Raw genomic sequence first — 21,020 nt, forward strand, 5'->3', positions numbered from 1 at the left:
TTATTATAAAAATTATTAGAATTTATTTATTTTGTGTCCTAAAGACACATATTAATATTACAAATTGAGAATATTTTTATTAAAAATTTAAAAAATTTAAGTTTTCAATGTATTTATTTTGCAGTTATTAAACGAAAAAATTTAAAACCTTCCACTAATGATAAGTTTGTCATGTGCCTTTAAGACACATGTTAGCTAAACCCAAATTATTATTATTATGTTATATATATTTTGTCTCTACTATCAAAATTTTTTGGATTCGTCACCAGATTTAATCATAGTACATATTTTTTCCAAATTGGAGACATAAAAATCTTAAAGTTTATCGTATATTTTTTGTATATTTTTTTTTTGAAGTTAGCTGAGGGACACGAACTCACCCTTACCAAAAAAATAAATTCCAGTATATAAGTCCAGAATGATTTTCCTTTGAAAATAATTTTTTTATTTTATTTTAATTTTTTTTAAAATATTTATTTATTTATGTACTAATATATTATATATTTATTAAAATTCATCAATATTTTTATAAAAAATTTAATTTTCATTTAATAAAATTAAATAATTTATAAAAAGTGTCGCATTCAATGCATATAAAGATATTGTGTTTATTTTAGCCACAAAATTATTAGTTATTTAATTTTCTTTTAAAATGTTTATTTACCAACAAAATATTGATGCAATGTGAATGATGAAATTTTATCCTCTATTTTTTTCTTAAATATTTTTTTTATATTTCTTAATTATTGTTAAAATAAATAGATAAAATTTTAACTGCAGTAAATATATAATTATAAATATTATATATAAAGTTATAAAATTAAAATTAAATAAAATAATTTTGTATTATTATCTTCCAAATATTGCTCTTAATTATGTCGTATCATTTAACGTTTTGACTCGAGTTATGAACCGAATTTGCAGTTATTCTGCAAATAGAAACTTGTCAAGGCATCGTGAGCTATATTCCACGGCCATTGACTTTTAAAATAATTTTGGCAGGTAGAGATGATACTTCAAGTTTCAACAGCTTTGTGTGGACCGTGAACAATAATGAAAAGAGTTAGTACATGAATTAAATAAATGAATAAAATTAATTTGAAATCATCCTACAACAAAGTAAAAGATAAATAAATAAATAGAACCGTAAAACCTGAAGTTGGTAATTGGTAAATAATAACAATTGACAGAAGATGCACAGATTTTACGCATGCAATTGCAAACAGGTAAAGTGGTAAACTACGCCAGCAAGTCCACATTAGTTAACAGAATAAACTATGGCTATAATAACCTGATTATTATTCAAAGCACGATTATTATTCAAAGCACGATTTTATACTCCTACTACTTAAGATAGATTCATAGATCCATTGAATTTGAAAAAAAGAAATGCGTAAAGTTAATGAAAGTTTGAATAAGTAAATTGTAGATGTCATTTCAAGTAAAGTCAGGGTTGACATGTGGTGGGCCTTAGCCAATAAAATTAAATGATGCTGAGTGGAGAGTTTAATCCTTAAAAACAAAAAGTGGAGGTGGCAATTAGAAGTGATTTAATTTAAAATTAATATTTATTTAAAATTCATAAATTAAATAAAATTAATCTCATTTTAGAGAAAAAATACTAAAAATCAATAAAATTTTATTATTTATAACTATCTTGATGGAATAATTAAAAATAATATAAAGTTTAATTAAATTAAAATTAAACATTAAAATAATAAATTTTATTTTTAATTTTAAATTATTATTTATGATATATAGTTTCAAAATGTTAATATATCATTTTTTTAGGATTTTAAAATAAATTTTAGATAAAAGGATAAATTGATGTTTGACTTTTTAGTTTATAAATATTTAAATTTTTGAAAATTTGAAAATACATTTAAGTCTTTAATTTCTTTAAAATCTGGATATATCGATTTTGGGTTTAATTTATTTCATTTTAAAAACTCTCTTACATATGTATTCGTATTGCCCAGATTAATACAAAGAGAGTCACTTTTGATTTTTTTATTAGATTTGACAGGGTCAAGTGAACAGAAAAATTGATGTGTTCAAGTTTTAAAAAATTTAAGAACTTAAATATATTTTTAAATCTTTAAAAACTTAAATGTCTACGAACTAAAAGATCAAATATCTCTTTATCTTTCTTTCTAAAATTTAACTTAAAACTAGTAAAGATACTTTTATAAATTATGAAATGATGTATATTACATTTCAGTAATATTACATGTACACAAAACTAGTTATATGTAAAAAAAAAAGGAAAAATTATTTTAAAGGACCGTTAGGAAGATTTAATTATTAAAAAGAACTTTTAATATCAAAATTATTAAGAAGGACTAAATTTTTTTATAACATTTAAGAAGAAAAATCAAATCTTTTTATAAGGAGATAAATATATTCTTAACTATTTGTTTATTTATTTTTTATAATCTTTAATATATGTTGTTTGATTCTCAACGCTATATAGATAGAAAAACCAAAACTTTTTATAAGGAAATAAATATATCCTTAACTATTTGTTTATTTATTTTTTATAATTTTTAATATATGTTGTTTGATTCTCAACGCTATATAGATATGTATGAATATTTATTTGGAATTAATTAATTAATTAATTTATAAAAAATTACTCAATTACTTTTATGATCTTTTGTCTTTTTTTTTCTCATTAAGTAAAGATCATAAAAATAAAAAATGAATATAAATAAATAAATAATTAATAAAAATCACTAAAATTTTAAGAGAAATAAAATTTATCAACATAAAGATTATAAAAAATAAATAAAAAATAATTAAAAATATATTTATCTCTTTCTAAAAAGATTTAGTTCGCTTTCTTAAATATTATAAAAAAATTTAATCTTTTTTAATGATTAAATATTCCTAACGGTCCTTTAAAATAATTTTCCCTAAAAAAAATGTATTAAAAATTTAAAACATATATTAAAAATAAATAATATTTATATTTACATATAGTATATTAAATAACCATTTTTAAGCGTAGACATAGCATTTTTATTACCTTATCAGTTTATTACTAATTTACTTGCACATAATCAAGATTAGTAGTTGAACTAAATTGAATCCGCATGAATAACAGCGCATTACCAATTACTACCAAAATTCCAAAATCAATAAGCATTCCAGTTCAAAGCAAGTCAAGGCACCTGCACCGCTTTATCCTACGCACCATCTTCCTTATCCTGCGCATATCCGGCGAGATCTTCAACTGCATCCTCTTCCTTCTCAGCTGCACAGCTTCCCTATTTCGATTCCAGGTTCTCACCGATCTATCACGCACTCTTCAATGTCACTTTGCCTGTCTTCTTTATTTATTTATCTTTTTTGTGTGGTAATCTCTTCGCTTTTGTCATGATATATATATATGGATGAGCATTTTTGTCACTGGAATTGATTCCGACCTGTGATAATTGGTTTCGTTTTAGATCGATCTGGAACTGTTTTTGCTCTCATTGGCGGAAACTAATTTGGTTCCGATTGATTCCTTAACTGAGGTTTTTTTTTTGTCCGCAACAGTGAATTATGGTGTCAAATTTTCATGAATCACTTGAATTACTCTGTTAATTACGGATCACGGATAAGATGCAAATAGTTTTGCTAGAACTAATATTTAATTTTATGGTTCCTAGCATTTATAAGAGTACGGTTATTGCATAATCTGATAGCATCTTGGTCTTTTATCATATTAGATTAATGGAGTAGGTTTTCCATTAATGGTTCAAAAATCAAGCTATTGCGAAGTCTAACATTTATTCAATGGAATTAGGACATACGAGACATACAAATTCATTTCATTCTTTGTTGCTTTGACTTGTTGGAAGTTGCAGCTGTTGCCATGATCTATCTCCCTCTAGCGATGAACCTCTGAATTGATTTATTTATTTATTTTATTGCTTTTTATATGTTATCTCTACTATATATTCAAGATTAAAATGAACTATTTACCAGTACAACTGATGGATATATGGATTGTTGTCAGCAGGAGGAATCATGAGTTGTTTCAGCTGTTGTGAAGGCGATGACTTGCACAATACTACTGATAGTGGAGCGCCGTTTGCTGTGAAAAATTCAGCAGGTAAGCTAGAGGATTTCACTGGGAATAATTACACGGTGGTCCCAGCTCACAAAAATACTCTCAATTAATCATGCATCGTTGAGTGACATTGCTATGTTTCAATCAGATCAAACATGTAATATGGGGTTAAGTCAATTAAGTTCCATATTATGATAAATTTTTGCGTTAATTTGTTTGATTTTAAAGTACATGCAAGTGCATTTGATGCAATTAATGTATAAACTGTGTTGTGCAGGAAATGATGGAAATCATCATGCTTCAGAAACTGCAAAGCAGGGTGCTCAAACTGTTAAAGTTCAGCCCATTGAAGTTCCTGCTATACCAGTGGATGAACTAAAAGAAATTACAGATAACTTTGGGGAAAATGCTCTGATTGGAGAGGGTTCCTATGGAAGAGTATATCATGGTGTTCTTAAAAGTGGGCAGACTGCCGCAATAAAGAAGTTAGATGCCAGTAAACAGCCTGATGATGAATTTTTAGCCCAGGTATGTGCGCAACCTAGGCTTACTATGAGCATATTGAAGTTGTTCAAATCTCATAAATTGTTCGGGTTTTATGCTTTCAGGTTTCGATGGTTTCACGGTTGAAGCATGACAATTTTGTTCAATTGCTTGGTTATTGTGTTGATGGAAACTCCCGTGTTCTTGCTTATGAGTATGCATCTAATGGGTCTCTGCATGATATTCTACACGGTATATGGTTTTCCTTTTCTATTGGCTGAATTAGAAAATGGTAAACATGCATGAATGAAATGACTATATTATGGATTTTAACGTTAGTTTTCTTTTCATTGCCATGACAGGCAATGACTACTTGCGAGATGATTGGTTTTACTCTCCTTTTGTAATATATTGTTGTGTTAATCATTGTCATTTACATGCAGGCAGAAAAGGTGTTAAAGGAGCAAAACCTGGTCCTGTTTTGACCTGGGCACAGAGAGTTAAAATTGCTGTAGGGGCTGCAAAAGGGCTTGAGTACTTGCATGAGAAGGCTGATCCCCACATTATCCACCGGGATATCAAGTCAAGCAATGTTCTAATATTTGATGATGATGTCGCAAAAATTGCAGATTTTGATTTGTCAAATCAGGCCCCTGACATGGCAGCACGTCTTCATTCCACCCGTGTCCTTGGAACCTTCGGTTATCATGCACCAGAGTAAGATCTGCATATCAATTCAGTTTCACTAGATATGGATTGAGTCTCATGCTTTATGTTAGCCCAAGCAATATTCTGGGTTGCTGATTTTGAGCGTAATTGCTGAATAATTATCCGAAAAATAATAGAAAATTTCCCTTCTGCCATAGTTAGAAAAGAGTACCAATTCCTATGACTTCTTGTGTGGTTCAAGTTCAGCTAAGAATCTAATAATCAGTGTAGAGAAATGAAATGTTCGTTTTGTGTATTGTGTCCTGGAATAAATTTACTTTGCCTGCTTTATACAATGATCAGTCCACTTATAAATTACAATTGCAGATATGCAATGACTGGGCAATTGAATGCTAAGAGTGATGTATACAGTTTTGGTGTTGTCCTTCTGGAGCTTTTGACAGGAAGAAAACCTGTTGATCATACATTACCACGTGGGCAGCAGAGCCTAGTTACTTGGGTAAGTCTCCCCTTGCCCAAAACTTAGAATGTATAGGCCAGCTAGCTGATCCCAGTAATTGATGTATTTCAGGCTACTCCAAAACTCAGTGAGGATAAAGTCAGGCAGTGTGTAGATGCAAGACTAGGAGGAGAATACCCCCCCAAAGCTGTTGCTAAGGTGCTCAATGTGTTTTACTATAGGTTTCCTTGTTTTTCATATTATGCAATATTCCTTGCTGAGGTGTCGTGTACTGTTTCTGGTACCATGTTATTGCAATACACACTCATTTGAAATATATACCTACATATTAGAAAACTAATCAAAAGTAGCTTACAAAACATACCTGTGGATTTCTTTTCTCCTCTGTAGTTAGAAGTTTGTATGCATGAAGCTACTAGTTGAATCTTAAACTTTATTGCATCAATAGGAATGCAATGGCTTCATCTCTATAGTGTTCTCGTTTCAGAAGCTAATAGCAATTACGTGTATGGAGAATGAGGAAACCTTTGTAGGAACCTCATGACACTGCCATTGGTCATTGTCCGTTTACATGAGTATACCAACGTTAATGTATAACACCATGATGCTTGGTTTTATTACAGTTGGCTGCTGTTGCTGCACTGTGTGTGCAATACGAAGCTGATTTCAGACCAAACATGAGCATTGTAGTCAAAGCTCTGCAACCTTTGTTGAATGCACGACCTGGCCCTGCTGGTGAAACACCAAACTAAACTGTCTATATCTCTTTGTACCTCTATCTGTGAGTATGTGCACATTTGCTTGCAAAATATAAGAAAAAGACTGGTTCAGAAGCTGGTGGTAAATTTCTCAAACAACAAACATGGTTCCCATTGTTTACACTGCATTCATTTTGTTCATAATCCATGAGGGTTTTTTGAGGTATACTTGCTTCTTTTATTTATTTATTAATTTTTTTGTTGCTTGTTTACATACCTTTTTTAAGTGTCCCCTTTTGCGGGTTATTGCCTTCTTACCTGAAACTCTTGGGGAACTGCAAAACAGAAATGAGAGTGCGCAGAGTAAATAGGCATAGCATGTCATTGCCGTATTTATTCTTCGGAAAAGAGAGTGAGAATGGGCAAATCCTATTCTTGTAAATTAATTCTTCAACTTTTTGTTAAAGCATCTGTATGTGAATTTCGCTCTTCATCAAGAGCCAGCCAGCCTTTTGTGAGTTCCATTGTTGTGCTTGAATGATATTGTGAGCTTCTCCCTCGAGCAGAAAAAACTGGGTGGATATTTTTGAGATCCGTGATGCAAAGAATTTTACATGAACCCGGGTATAGGCATCTAGGTCCTCCGATCTCCACATTTAAGTGTGCTCTCATAAGAACTATCGCCTCAGTTCGTCGTGTTGTGTTATTCACTTGTTTTCCTCTGAACTTGACGGTGCTTTCAACAGCGATTATTTCAATTTCCATTCCCATGGCATTGCCATTTTTATATTAAGAACAATGACTTATTTTTTTGTATTTTTTATTTTGATTTTTTAAAACTAAGCAAAAGTTTAGATGGAAATCCCCGAATCTCAAGGATTTGTAGAAGGAACTACATATTCCACTAATAATGAAGTCGTCAATTCTCACGTTGGTCAGCAAATTCAAACTCGTTGTCCTTGTGAGGCATAGGCTAATTTTAATCAATTGCTCCTTTACTTGTTGGCAACGAGAATAATTATGAAGGGAAGAATTGCCTCCTACAATCCTGTCTATATTTGGACTTGACTGCTTTCGTTGGAGTGAAGAACGAGCCAACGTTGCAATTTGGAAAGATAGAATTTTGTGTTTGTAAACTTTATATATCTGATATGTTTTTTTTTCCATGGTATTCTTCAATCTAGCAAGATAAAGACTAATCCATTGTGGATCAAAACTGTACTTAAGAATTTGTTATTGGCTAATAAGTTGTTATATACACAAGACAAAATTTAAATCTCCAACATTTATTTAAACGAATTAGTGAGCTAATCACTATACTAGCCTAAATTGATTTGTATATCCGAAAAGCAAGTGACAAAATTACAATGTCAATAAGCTGCGCAGATATAAACGACCAATAAAAAATTACTCCTATGTAGTATGAATGTATGATACTATTATACATCTGAAAGAGCGAAAGGCGCTTTTAACCTTCTTTGGTTAAAATAATCTGATGTTCTTCAATAGGGTCCGATTTGAATTTTGGTAGTAAAAAAAAAGGAAGGCTAGAAGAGTTTTATTTCTGTAGTTGATTCATGTTCGTCTATAATTTCTTCCTTTTTTTTTTTTAAGAACAGGACTAGACAAAACATTGAGAATAAGACAAAATTACACAAAATTGTGTTTTATATTCTGTTTGATAATAAATTAGAATAAATTATGAAAATTCAATTTATTTTCATTTTTTTCATTCAAAAAATTTAAGAAGAAAAATATAATAATAAACAAACATAATTATGAAAAATTAACAAGAATAATAAAAAAAATAAAAAATAAATTGTGTCCCTTTTGAGTGTTTCTGTGTCTTTTTTGTCAGGATCGATACAAAATACAATAATTCAGTGTCACGAGACATAATATCTCTATCCATGTCTCATCTATCAATCACAATTTTGTGTTTGTGTGTTCCTGTTTTAATGTCCTATCTCTATAAATAAATGTCGCCTGTGTGTGAGAGACAATTGCAGAAATTAACCACAATAAAAATAGTTAGCAAAACGAAATTAAAAAAAAGAGTAAAGTATCGTTTTTGTTCCCAACGTTTGGGGTAAATCCTATTTGTGTCCCTAACGTTTAAATCGTCCTATTTGTATCTCTAACGTTTGTAAAAATGATTCAATGTTATCCTGTCGTTAATTACACATCATGAACTCTTTAGTTTGAGTTTTAAAAATCTCTTCTTGAAGTTAGAATACAAATGTCTGGGATAAAATTGATGATCCACTCCAAAAAAATAGCTCATCAAAAGTTGAAACTAATTTCTACAACATTTACATAATTAACTTTTCTAGTGACATAATTAAATCTAAACACAAATAGTGGGTATAATATTAAAATCGAACACATTCAAGTGAGACCTAATTGAAATGAATGCATCCAAGTGAGAATAATTAAAAAATATAATATGATTTGTTAGTATAATTGATGGTAGGATAACATTGAATCACTTTTATAAACGTTAGGAATACAAATAGGACGATTTAAATGTTAGGAACACAAATAGAACTTATCCCAAACATTGGGGACAAAAACGATACTTTACTCTTACAAAAAAATAGTAGACACGTATCGTTGGAGCTATATTACTTCATTCACGTTAGAATAAATGTTTTGATTATTTTAGTGTACTAAAAAAATTATTTTCATACACAGATACTAGCATAATTATAAAAGATTTTATTTAGAAATATCATTAGATAATAATATAAAACAAATGAAGTTAATATTTAAAATAATTTTTGAAATTTGATTTCAGACTTAATTTAACTATTAAATTTTTAATTAATTTAAATTGTACCCTAAAATTTTAAGACATGACTTAGGTTGGCTCTTCCATACATTTGGTCACCGAAAAGATGACGTGACACGATTAAACGATGTTGTTTTGCTATTTGCGCCTAAATGAGACCGTTTACTCCTCCCTCTTCTTTTTCCTCCTCAAAGTTTGAGCCTCCCACCACCCTATTGCCATCACCTTCAATCATACCTTCTTAACTCTACCATCCTCATCACTGCCACCACCATCCTTCTCCCCCTCATCCACCACTCCTATGACATCCCACCATCTCCTCCTTTATCTCTTTTTTCCTCTATCTCTTTAGCTAGAGAATACAACCAAAAAAACTGGACCATCCAAATAACCTTTATCCTCATCACAGTCAAGCAAATCGATGATGAATGAAGACTCGTCGTTATTATCATCAATCTCACCTGCATGCTTTACCACCCCAACAAGTAGAAGTAGCAGCGAGTTAAGAGAGAAGTGAGTTGAATGCTTGAGGTCACAGAATCAAGTTGTCCCATTTGTTATTGCATTGATTCTGTGAGAAGAAGGAAAGGAAGAAAAAAGAAAGGGAAATTTACTAATCAAATTGAAGAGGAGAAAGAAGAAAAAGGGACAGATGAGGAGAAGAAAAGTGGTGGTGCTGATGAAGATGGTGGAGTTGGAAAGGTACGATTGAGGATGGTGCCAAACATTGAGGAGAAAGAAGAAGAAGAGGAAAGAAGGGCGAGGGGATAAAAAGGAGTAAAATCACATCGTTTAGGCACAAACAGTAAAATGATGATGTTTAATCTTGCAACTTATTTCTATGTGATGGAAATGAGAGGAGAGATCAATTTGAGTCGCACTTTAAAATTTTAAAGTATAATTTTAGTCAATTAAAATTAAAAGATTAAATTAAATAAAAAATCAAATTTTAGAGATTATTTTAAATATTAACTTAAAATAAGTGTAATAATCCGTATCATTTTGATGTGCATTGTTTTTTTTATTTTTAATCTAATGTTAAAAGGTACTAATTTAAATATGGGTATTAATTTTATTATTAATTTATTTTGTTTAGTAAGTGAGACATATATAGCCGATGTCAAATTAAATTATTGAGTAAAATTTAAATCGACAATCAAATATTTATATATTATTTTATTTTTTTAAAAATAGATTAAAGTCAGTTTAAAAACAAACAACTGTAAATAACATGCTGTAATATGTTCTTGAAATAATATTTTTTTATTATCATCAAATACTACTGTAAAAAATATAAAATAACATTAAATTATTGAAAATCTATGATGTATATTTTTTCTCAAATAAATAATAAATAATTTAAAATTACTAAAAATAACTCAGTAGGAGCTTTTGATGTCTTTAAAATTTGCGCATGAAACAATAATATCTTAGTATATAAAATTCTATTACTAACATAAATTAAGAATAATTTATTAAGAGAATAAAATAATACAAAGTTTTAAGACAAATTTAATATTTTCAAACTGTAAATATAGAATAAGATACATTAATAATTAGTAAGTAAGAATTGTAAACGTTTTTAAAATTTAAAAAATTTGGCTAAGAGAGAAAAAATTTTTATATACCATATTTATCTTTAGTCATCTTTTAAGTATTCATAATTTTGTAATAATATTCACAAATTATCTTTACTTTTTACTCTTGATAAGGCAATATATAATTGATTATGGATAAAAATTGATCTTGAAAAATATGTTCCAACTATAGAATTTGATGATAAGACTTATTTATTATCATCACAAATGATATAATAATTAGAAATTACTTATTTAAAATTTGATTGGTAATATTTCGTTATTTGGAATTAGATTTAGTATTAGGATAAAAATAATACTTCCAACTTTATTACCCATTAAAGTCTCATATTCTATTATTACATAATTTTTCATTTTTTTAACTTGCAATCTTGTTTTATTGTACAAACTATAGTTTGATCTACATTTTGCAACATGATAGAAACACCCTTCTTTAAAATTAATTTATGTGGTGATTGATTTGAATAATTTATTCTATTTAAAATATCTGGTGAAAAAGTATCTAGCTTGAATTTGACAATTTTTTTCAGCACACACCAAGTCAGAACTTAAGTAAACTCTTTTTTTTTTCAGATAATCTTGTAATCATCTTATTGTTGACACCAGTAACATATTCCAAACTTGGCATGAAAATTATTCTATCTTTAAAATAATTTTCAACAGATAAATTAAATTATGTATCTAAATATACAAAATCAATGAGGTCATCCAAAACTGTTTTAGAGTATTCACCAAAAAAACTGTTTTAGAGTTATTTATCAAAATGTTAGATGGTATTTAAATGATGGATTTATCATGTGCTGTATCATATGCTAAACAACAAGTTACAATAGTCACCTGCAAATCTGAGTTCTTATAGTAATGCCATCAATATAAATTAATAGAAGGCTGGACTATATCCTCTCTTTAAGTCCTTTTTTAAGATAACAACTTTACTTTGAGTGACAAATGAACATTATAGGAATTTGAATATCTCAAGATGTTTCTAAGGTATTTGTCTAAAATTTTGTAACAATACTTATTTATCATTAGAGTTTTATTCCACATTATTAATTTGACTTTGGTTATTAACTTGCGAGAGGAATACTGCATAAAGAATCTTCATCTATGTTCAAAAAAATTTTAAACTTCAAATATGTAGTTTTTCCATTAGGCAATAAAAGAGCAATAATTTCGCTTGAAGCAATATTTAAAGAGTTAATAGTCAAAATCATCCTTAAAAGATACCTCAATTTCTATTTTGGTCATCGCAAGACAAAATTAATCGAAATCATCCTCGAAAGATACACAACTTGGTCACGTTAAGTGCCACGTGGCATGATGACGTGGTGGGTTAATGCCACGTGTCACAAGATGATTGGTTGACGTGTCAGATCAATGACACATGGCACGCCGCGTGTCAGATCAGTGAGAGATGGTGATGAAAGACGGTGATGGAAATGCGGCTACACTGGTGGATCGGATAAGGCGGACACAGGGATCACGGAAGTTCAGGACGTGAGAGACGACGACAACACTGCTATTGGAGGCGGAAACAAGGGGCGCTGTAATCACGGGATATGACGGTGTTGGTGAGCGGTGGTGAATGGTAGTGGACTAGTGGTGAACGACGATGGTGGGAGAGGTTTAGATCTGATGGTTGAGGGTGAAGTGCTCTGAATTAGAAGAATAGATCTTTACTCGTGTTTTGAGAAGAGAAAACTAAGTAAAGAGAAGAATTTTTTTTTAAATTTTGTATTAATTTTAATAAACAAAAATACTTAACCATAGTTAATCATATATGAATTAAGGTATATACGTATTCGTATTTATACACAAATAATATTTAATATATTTTTAAAATACATTAAATTTTAATTTTTTAAAATTATTTAATTATTAATTGATTGAGATTAATAATGTCACATGTCTATATTGTATTACAAATATCTTGTCTATATTGATCCACATAGACAAGATATGAATTCTATTACAAATTTTGGGGTATAGAAACAATCACCTTCTATCTTTCATGCTGGACACTAAATTTTTTTGAGAGTATGACATAACACAATAATTTTGTAATGACATACTATTTAACTGGAACAACTCTTTATTTTTTGCAAGTATAATATTTTTTTATTTGGTCTTTTAGCATTATCAAATCTATATTTCTTAAATTAAAAATAATAAATTTATTAATTGATTTTTTTTTATAAATAGTCAGGGCTTAAAGCCCAAAGAAAGCAACAAACAAAACAAAAAGAAAATTATAGGGGTTCATTAGCAACTTTTACCCCTTTTGAGATTGAATAAAAAATAAAATCCTTCTTACTATTTGTTTTAAAAAACACTTCATTAGTAAATATAAACTTTAAAAATTAGTGCTTGTGATTAATATAGATATTAAATCATTCAATTGTAAAAAAAAAAAAAAAGAACACACAGCTAGTACAAATACAAAGCAATAAAATCAAATATCCAAAATAATACATGTCTTATTTATTTAGTATAAAAGGTGTTTTGTTTTCTTATATTACCAAAATATTATAAAAGAAAAAGAAAATAAATTAAAGTGATCATTAATGAAAAATTGAAACAACACAACTACACGATTCTTTTACTGCCAAAAAAATGCATTATTGTTCATATTTAGTTATATGCCTTTTTTAAATAAATTTTGGCCATTCATGTTTGATTTTAATAAAGTAATAAAAAATCTCCTTATATAAGTTGTTAAACTTCATGTTCCTGCTTCAGATATTATATCCAAGAATTTTCTGTCATCCTACAACAGTTCTAATAGTGCATTACATGGATCTTTAAAGAAGTTATAAATTACACCATAAAAAAATTATTGCTATCTCATATTTTAATATTAAAATTTTACATACTGTGAAATCATAAAAATTAATCATAATATACTAGTTACTTCGTCTTATTTTTTGACCCGTTATAGTTTTTTTTTTTTTTTTTGTAAAAATCTAATAATACTTTATCAAAAAAAATGAACCATTAGAGCCAAATTAGGGACAAATATATGGGTAACATAAAAAATTACAGCTTTATCGTATATAAGTCAATATAAATTTATTACATACCAAATAAATGAGATTATTTATTTATTTATTTTAATATATTAATATGAATAAGAAAATTAAAATGATTGACAATAATTGTACGATCATCGCCATTTTTATTATACGTGACTCATTTTTATTAAAAAGATATTTTATATGGTACATTCAATTAGAAGATATATTTTATTTAATTTTTCAATTATAAAATTTAAAAAGACATAAATATTTTTTTTATTAATTCATTCTCAAATATCTTTGTCAAATAATTTTTAACTGAAAAATGAATTTTATCGCAATGCAAAACAAAATACAAACTATTAATATTTGTAAAGCTATTAAATTTCACTTCTTTTGATTTGTGTAAGAATGTACTTATCAAATAAAAATATAAATATTATTAATATTTATAAAGTGAATTTAGTATCGCTTAAAAAATTTTAGAAAAAAATAAATTAATTTTATCATTTATTAAAATTATTTTTATATAAATATTTTTTTTTTGTCAAACTTTGATATAGTACACTTTTTATAATTTTATAACTCTTATCTTTATTTTTTATATTTTTTTATTGTTCATTTTATTATAGATGATATTATTGATAAAATTATAAGTAGTAGCTATTATGTATGAAAAAAATAATAAAATAAAAATTATGTCTGAATTATATAAACGAAGAATTACGATAAAAATAAAAGAGAATTCATTGCTCATTATATATACTAATAATATACTAATAGTTAGAAAATAAAAAAAGAAAGTTAAAAAAATATAGGAAATTAAACAAAAGAATATAGGGATATCCGTGCATAATAATACTAATACGGGAAGGTTTGTTTTTTAAGAGAGAAATTTTCTACATACAAGTCTTTTCACATACAAGTCATACAAGTCATTTATTTTTTATTTTTTTTTCTTTTTCCATGCTTCCTCTTTTTCTTCTCCTTCTTTTTCTTTTTCCGTGCCTCTTCTTCTTCTTCCTCTTCTTCTTCTTCTTTTCTGCACGTTCTTCTTCCTCTTCTTCTTCTTACCTTCTCTTTCTCCTTCTTCATTTACGTGCTTTTTTCTCTGTTTTTTTTTTCGTTATTCTTGATGTCCATTGTTTTTTGACATCAAACTCTGAAATCGTTTTTGAAGAAGAAGAAGCAGCAGAAGATGAGGAGGAGAAAGAGAAAGAGTTCTGCATAAGGTGTACTTCAACAATTTTTGGGTGTATTTCTTAAATCCTTTGGGTGTATTTTCGTAATCTGTTGGGTGTATTTCTGTAATCCTTTGGGTGTATTTTTATAATCGTTTGGGTGAATTCCTGTAACCGTTTGGGTGTATTTCTGTAATTCTTTGGGTGTATTTATGTAATTGTTCGGGTGTATTTCTATAATCGTTTGGGTGTATTTTTGAAGTTCCATTATCTTCAAAACGATTTCAAAGCTTGATTTCAAAAACCATGAAAATCGAAAAAAAAAAAGCGAAGCAAGAATACCAGTGATAAACACAGATAAAACAACGAATGAAAAGACAAAGAGAGAACGCACAAAGGAGATCAAATTTGACAAGAAATTCGTTTTCATGGAAGAAGAAGAAGAAGAGTAGGAGAAGAAGAAGGAGAAGAAAAAGGAAGAGGAGAAGAAGGAGAAGGAGAAGGAGAAGGAGAAGGAGAAGGAGAAGGAAGAGGAGAAGGAGAAGGATGAGCACGCCATGAAAATCGTATATGGGTCATATGGGTCAGCGTGTTTTTTGTTAAGTTTATCCCAACTTGTATGATGACTTGTAAACCAAATGACTTGTATGTGTAGCACACATCTTTTTAAAAAATTAAACAAAAAGTATATAATTATTATTATAAATATACTCATGTCCTGGATAATAAATTTAGACATCCAACTTAAAATAAATTTTTGAGTATTTATTCATTATGGTTCTCAAAGAATTTTGGATTGACATTTTAGTCTCTAACTAAAATTAATTCGATTGATCTCTAACAATTAACTCCGTCAGTTACTTAGATCTTTCTGTCAACTCTAATAGAAATTAAAATAGTCTCTGACAACTTTAACAAGAGACAAAATAGTCACTGACCCTCTCTATTCAGAAATGACAATGTTCTTCCCCAATTTCTATCATATCTCGTATAATCCTAACAGTTTAACACTGCAACTTGAAACTACACAATGCACATTCTGTAACTTCAATGTTCACAAGAAGAAAAATTCTCAATTTGTTTTCAACCAATTCACACTCAGGAAATTAATGACTATGTCTCTCAAGTACTTGTCGCCTTTGATGGATCCCATGAATCTGGACAGCAAGTCCGATTTGTTAAGACCCGTCGTCGTCGTTGCCATCTCCCTCCTCCTCTGCCCTATCATCTCCATGGTCACATTGTCCACCACTCTGATCGCTTCCTTCAACTTCTTCTTTGAACCAATGTTCAGTAATCGCTTCAGTTTCCATATAAGCGGCGACGACAATATTGCTTGCTATACCGATAGCTTGGATGCGAGGTCAAAGCTGTCTGTCAACTTGGACTTCTAGAGAAAAAGGAATGAAGCACTCGGGGTCCATTCCAAATGAAAATTTGCATATGATGTCGAAGGAGAATCTTCTCATGATGTCCTAATATCCAACAATCTATATTACTTGTCGGCGAGTGGAGAAAGACGTGCCCTTGGAGTAGTTGTGGAACTTGGTTTTGAGGATGTGGTGGACATTGTTGGGATTGGAGGTGATGCTATTATTGAGGATGTAAAGGTGGATGCTTCTGGTGGGTGAAGTACGGAAGAGGTGGATGTACCTGTCACAGAGATTTAGAAAGTGTGTGGTTCATGACATGTTAAGGTAGGTGCGATAGGCGTGATAGTTACACCATGACTTGATCTTGGAATTGAAGAGGAGGAAGGAAAAGATAGAGAAGAAGACTGTGAAGATAAAGAAGCAGATCATATGAATGTTAGGGTTATGCGAGATATGATGGAAATTGGAGGAGATTGGTGTCGTTTCCGAATAGAGGATGTCAGGGATCATTTTGTCTCTTGTTAGAGTTGCCAGGGACTATTTTGTCCTCCATTAGAGTTGATGGAGCAAATGACCTAAGTGACTGATAAAGTTAATTGTTAGGGACCAATCGAGTAATTAATTTTAGTTGGGGACTAAAATGTCTGGTCCGAAATTTTTTAGCGATCAAAATGGGTAAATATTCTAAATTTTTAAATTGTATGAATAATAATATTAATAATAAATACTAATCATTTTTGTCCACAACGTTTAGGGTAAGTCTCAAAGTTGTCCCTAACGTTTAAATCGTCCTATTTAAGTCCCTAACGTTTCAAAATTGACTCAATGTTGTCCTGCCGTTAGGGATCCGTTAACAGAATTGACGGCGGGACAAAATTGAGACGATTTTGAAATGTTCGGGACTTAAATAGGACAAAAACGTTGGGGACAAAAACGATACATAGAAATAAATTTTAGGGTAAAGTACTAAATTAGTCCCCTACGTTTGGGCATAATCCTGTTTTGGTCCTTAAGGTTTAAAGTGTCCTATTTGAATCCAAAAAAGTTTTATTTAGTTTCAATTTAGTCCCACCGTGAGGCCAAAGATAAATAATTAACGAAATGTCCTACATGACAGCAGTATAAGAACAAGGTCGATAATTTGAAGAATAACTACAAGCTCCAGAGGCACAAAATCAACCGTAGATGCATCAATATATGTATTTAATATTTTTTTAGTTTTATAGAAAATATTTCATTTTAATTATAAGAAAAATGATAAATAAATGTATCGATGCATCCACGGTTAATTTTGTGCCTCTGGAGCTTGTACTTATTCTCTATATTATCGACCTTATTCTTATATTGCTGTCATGTAGGACATTTCGTTAATTATTTATCTTTGACCTCCGGTGGGACTAAATTGAAGCTAAATGAAATTTTTTTGGATTCAAATAGGACACTTTAAACCTTAAGGACCAAAACAGAATTATGCCCAAACGTAGGGGACCAATTTAGTACTTTACCCTAAATTTTAATTTTATCTTTCAATAATATCAATTTTTTACTGTACATAGTATTCAATTATTTTTTAATCATATCTAAGTAAATTACACTTAGTCACATTACTTTCATTCTAAATAAATTTATTTTTTTTTATAATTTTACACTTAAAGTAATGTAATTTTTTTTATAAATAAATAAACTTCAGTTGGGGAGGGGAACGAAGCATGCCTTACAAGGGTGTGGATACCTCTCCCTAGCATGACGCGTTTTGACGAGTGAGTGTGGGGGGTTTCGGCTATCATCCCTATCGTCAAAGGCAAAACCGTGAGGTCTTGTATACCAAAGCGGACAATATCGTGCTAGCGGGTGGTCTGGGCTGTTACAGATGGTATCAGAGCCGGAGCCCGAATCGATGTGCCAGCGAGGACGCTGGGCTCCCTTAGGGGGGTGGATTGTAAGGTCCCACATCAGTTAGGGAGGGGAATGAAGCATGCCTTATAAGGGTGTGGATACCTCTCCCTAGCATGACGCGTTTTGACGAGTGAGTGTGAGGGGCTTCGGCTATCATCCCTATCATCAAAGGAAAAATCGTGAGGCCTTGTGTGCCAAAGCGGACAATATCGTACTAGCGGGTGGTCTGGGCTGTTACATTCCATTGCAGGACGTGGCGTACCAGTTAGGACTGCCGATCGATGGGCATTATGTTAGTGGTTGCCTGACAGGTTTTCAAACGTATATCGAGGGTGGTCGGCCAGCTTGGGTGTCGTTCCAGGAGTTACTTGGTGTGGTACCTCCTGCAAATCAAATTCAGAAGTTTGCAGTGAACTGCAGCTGGTTCTAGGAGACATTTGGAGAGCTTTCTGAGGGAGCCGATGAGCCTACTGTTAGGAGGTATGTCCGGGCCTATATAATGATGCTGTTAGGGACTCAGCTATTTGCCTATACCATTGGCATGATGAAGGCCGAGATCACATGATAATCAAGACTCCTGTGATCGCTCGAGATCGACGTCGCGAGACAAGTATGAGGTCCGTTGTACTGTTTTACCTCCCAAATACCCTTGCACTGCCGGAGACTTAGCCTAATCAACCATGTGCACCCGTTCCCAAATTCGGTACACTTCCCAACGTACCTGTGATAATCAGACTCCACCACTTTGTACTGTACCCCGCGTCGGATGCTATACGTCTTCACGCTTAACACAGCCTCCTCCTTATCCGGAAACTGCTGACCAATCTGAAACTCTGTAAGACCTCCAGTACCTTGGGTATCTCTAGCACCAAATCCAGTGGGTTCCCCAGGAACCCCCTCCTGTCTCATGGCATCCAAGTCCAAAGATGAAAAGTGCAGAGGGTACTGCTGAGTCCCAGAGCTAGAACCACCGCCAGCCCCAGTTGGATTACTCGCTGTAATGTCATCGCCACTTTCATCAGCAATGAGGTCCGTCTCCACATCATCGTCGTCATCATTATCCAGCAATGCATCACCCATACCAGCCGGTGCCTCACACTGTAAAGAAATCGGCACCCTATCCACGATACTAACCTTTCCGCCACCATTGCAGTTGAGATCAACGGCGAACGACGGGGAGGCGACAGGCTTGTCCCGAGGTGCATTCACAGGCACAGACGAAGATGCACCAACAGGTCTCGAGTTAGAACCAGCTACCGTGCCTAGAGTTTGGGTATTCCGGTTCGAACCTCTCGAGCTAGATACCACATCAACCAACTTTGCCAACAGCTCAGGTGTCCTGACCTTGGAAAACTGCCAATGACAATGGAACAGGACCTGCAAATCCTCGTCATTCCCTATGATGAAAGAATCGTACTTCACGTCATCTAGCAGAACTGAGATCGGAATGCGATAGAATAACTTCTAAACCCGTTTCACGCCTTGCAGCCCAAGTTTCTGTATTATAGAATTCAAGAAGTCATCGAACCTCGTCGTAAGTCTCATAAAAATACTCAGAGGATCTTTATTAGTGAACTTCACACCAGAGCGTGTTTTTCTCTTAATGGACCCTCTACAATGCACCAACACTACAAAACTCTTCTCACTAGCCATTTTGTCACTCTAATGAGAGAAATTAACGTTCACACCATACTTATACACGTCTAGAGCTTCATAATTCGAATCAGCTAGATTCGAACTGCCTAATGAATTGCTCAGCACATAATTCGAATTAGATCTATTCAAATTACCTACGAATTCATGCATGCATAGTTCGAATTACCCTCCCTCATAATTCAAACAGCCTTGATTTGAATTACTCCTGTTTACAGTTTGAGTTAATTTGATTCGAATTACATAGAGACCTGCTTTTGATTGATTCATGTCTCGTTTTTGGGTTTAGTTGATTCATGTAATTTCTTCTCCCATCTGGTTTAATACTACGATTTGTCCAAATAATTAGGAGTGTGCGTTCAAATAATTATAATATCATGTATTTATTTACTAATATAGCAAGTTATTTATAATATCATGGTAAATTGGTAATATTATGTATCGCAAGTTATCAATAGTATCATGTATTAATTTACTAATATAGCAAGTTATTTATAATATCGTATATTTATTTATTGATATAGCAAGTTAACAATATAGCAAATTATTTATTAATATAGCAAGTTATTTATGTTATTTATAACATCATGTGTTTATTTACGAAAAAATATTAGACAACAAAATTTATAAAGTCATGGTAATATTCTATAATAATAATAATATAAAAGATTAGCAAGAATTAGCATAAATAAATTTATTATGAAAAAAATTTGCATAATAATTAACAAGAATGAAAGTAGTAAATAATTGAATTGACAATTATAAATAGTAATATTTATAACTTATGCTTTATTATTGATAAATGGTATTTATTATTAAATAATTTAATATAAAAAGATTTGATAGAATTATAATAAATTTAATTATTACATAAATTAGTAAATTAAATAGCAATAATTAAAATTTTTTTAGTAATATTAAAAATAGAAATAAAAGAAACGAGTAAATGAATAATAATGAATAAGAATTTATTCATTTTAGAGAAAAAAAAATAGACACCAAGACACGACACCTCCCTTTTGATAGTTAGAGGGAGAATTGGAGATAGAGATTTTTTATACTATCCAAGTATCAAAATTAATCTTTAAAAAAAAATATATGGTTATTTGTTTTCAAAATCGAGGGAATATTAAGTTATTAACAT

At 30.7% G+C, this 21,020-nt stretch overlaps 1 protein-coding gene across 2 annotated transcripts; it reads left to right on the forward strand.

Annotated features, from left to right (window-relative positions):
* The first annotated feature begins 3,060 nt into the window (after positions 1–3,060).
* Positions 3,061–6,596, forward strand: LOC112757105 (pto-interacting protein 1). 2 transcript variants are annotated; one of them, XM_025805708.3, is made up of 8 exons: positions 3,061–3,284; positions 4,007–4,102; positions 4,338–4,588; positions 4,669–4,795; positions 4,987–5,260; positions 5,579–5,711; positions 5,784–5,870; positions 6,296–6,596. In XM_025805708.3, exons 2-8 carry the CDS (start codon positions 4,018–4,020, stop codon positions 6,422–6,424), a joined length of 1,086 nt encoding a protein of 361 aa, XP_025661493.1. In that variant the 5' UTR covers positions 3,061–3,284; positions 4,007–4,017; the 3' UTR covers positions 6,425–6,596. The 2 variants fall into 2 exon arrangements, with proteins under 2 accessions (XP_025661493.1, XP_025661494.1); XM_025805709.3 differs by having other exon boundaries at positions 3,068–3,284; positions 4,010–4,102.
* The last annotated feature ends 14,424 nt before the right edge of the window (positions 6,597–21,020 follow it).

Source organism: Arachis hypogaea, chromosome 16 (assembly GCF_003086295.3).
Source record: "Arachis hypogaea cultivar Tifrunner chromosome 16, arahy.Tifrunner.gnm2.J5K5, whole genome shotgun sequence".
Classification (NCBI taxonomy): Eukaryota; Viridiplantae; Streptophyta; class Magnoliopsida; order Fabales; family Fabaceae; genus Arachis; species Arachis hypogaea.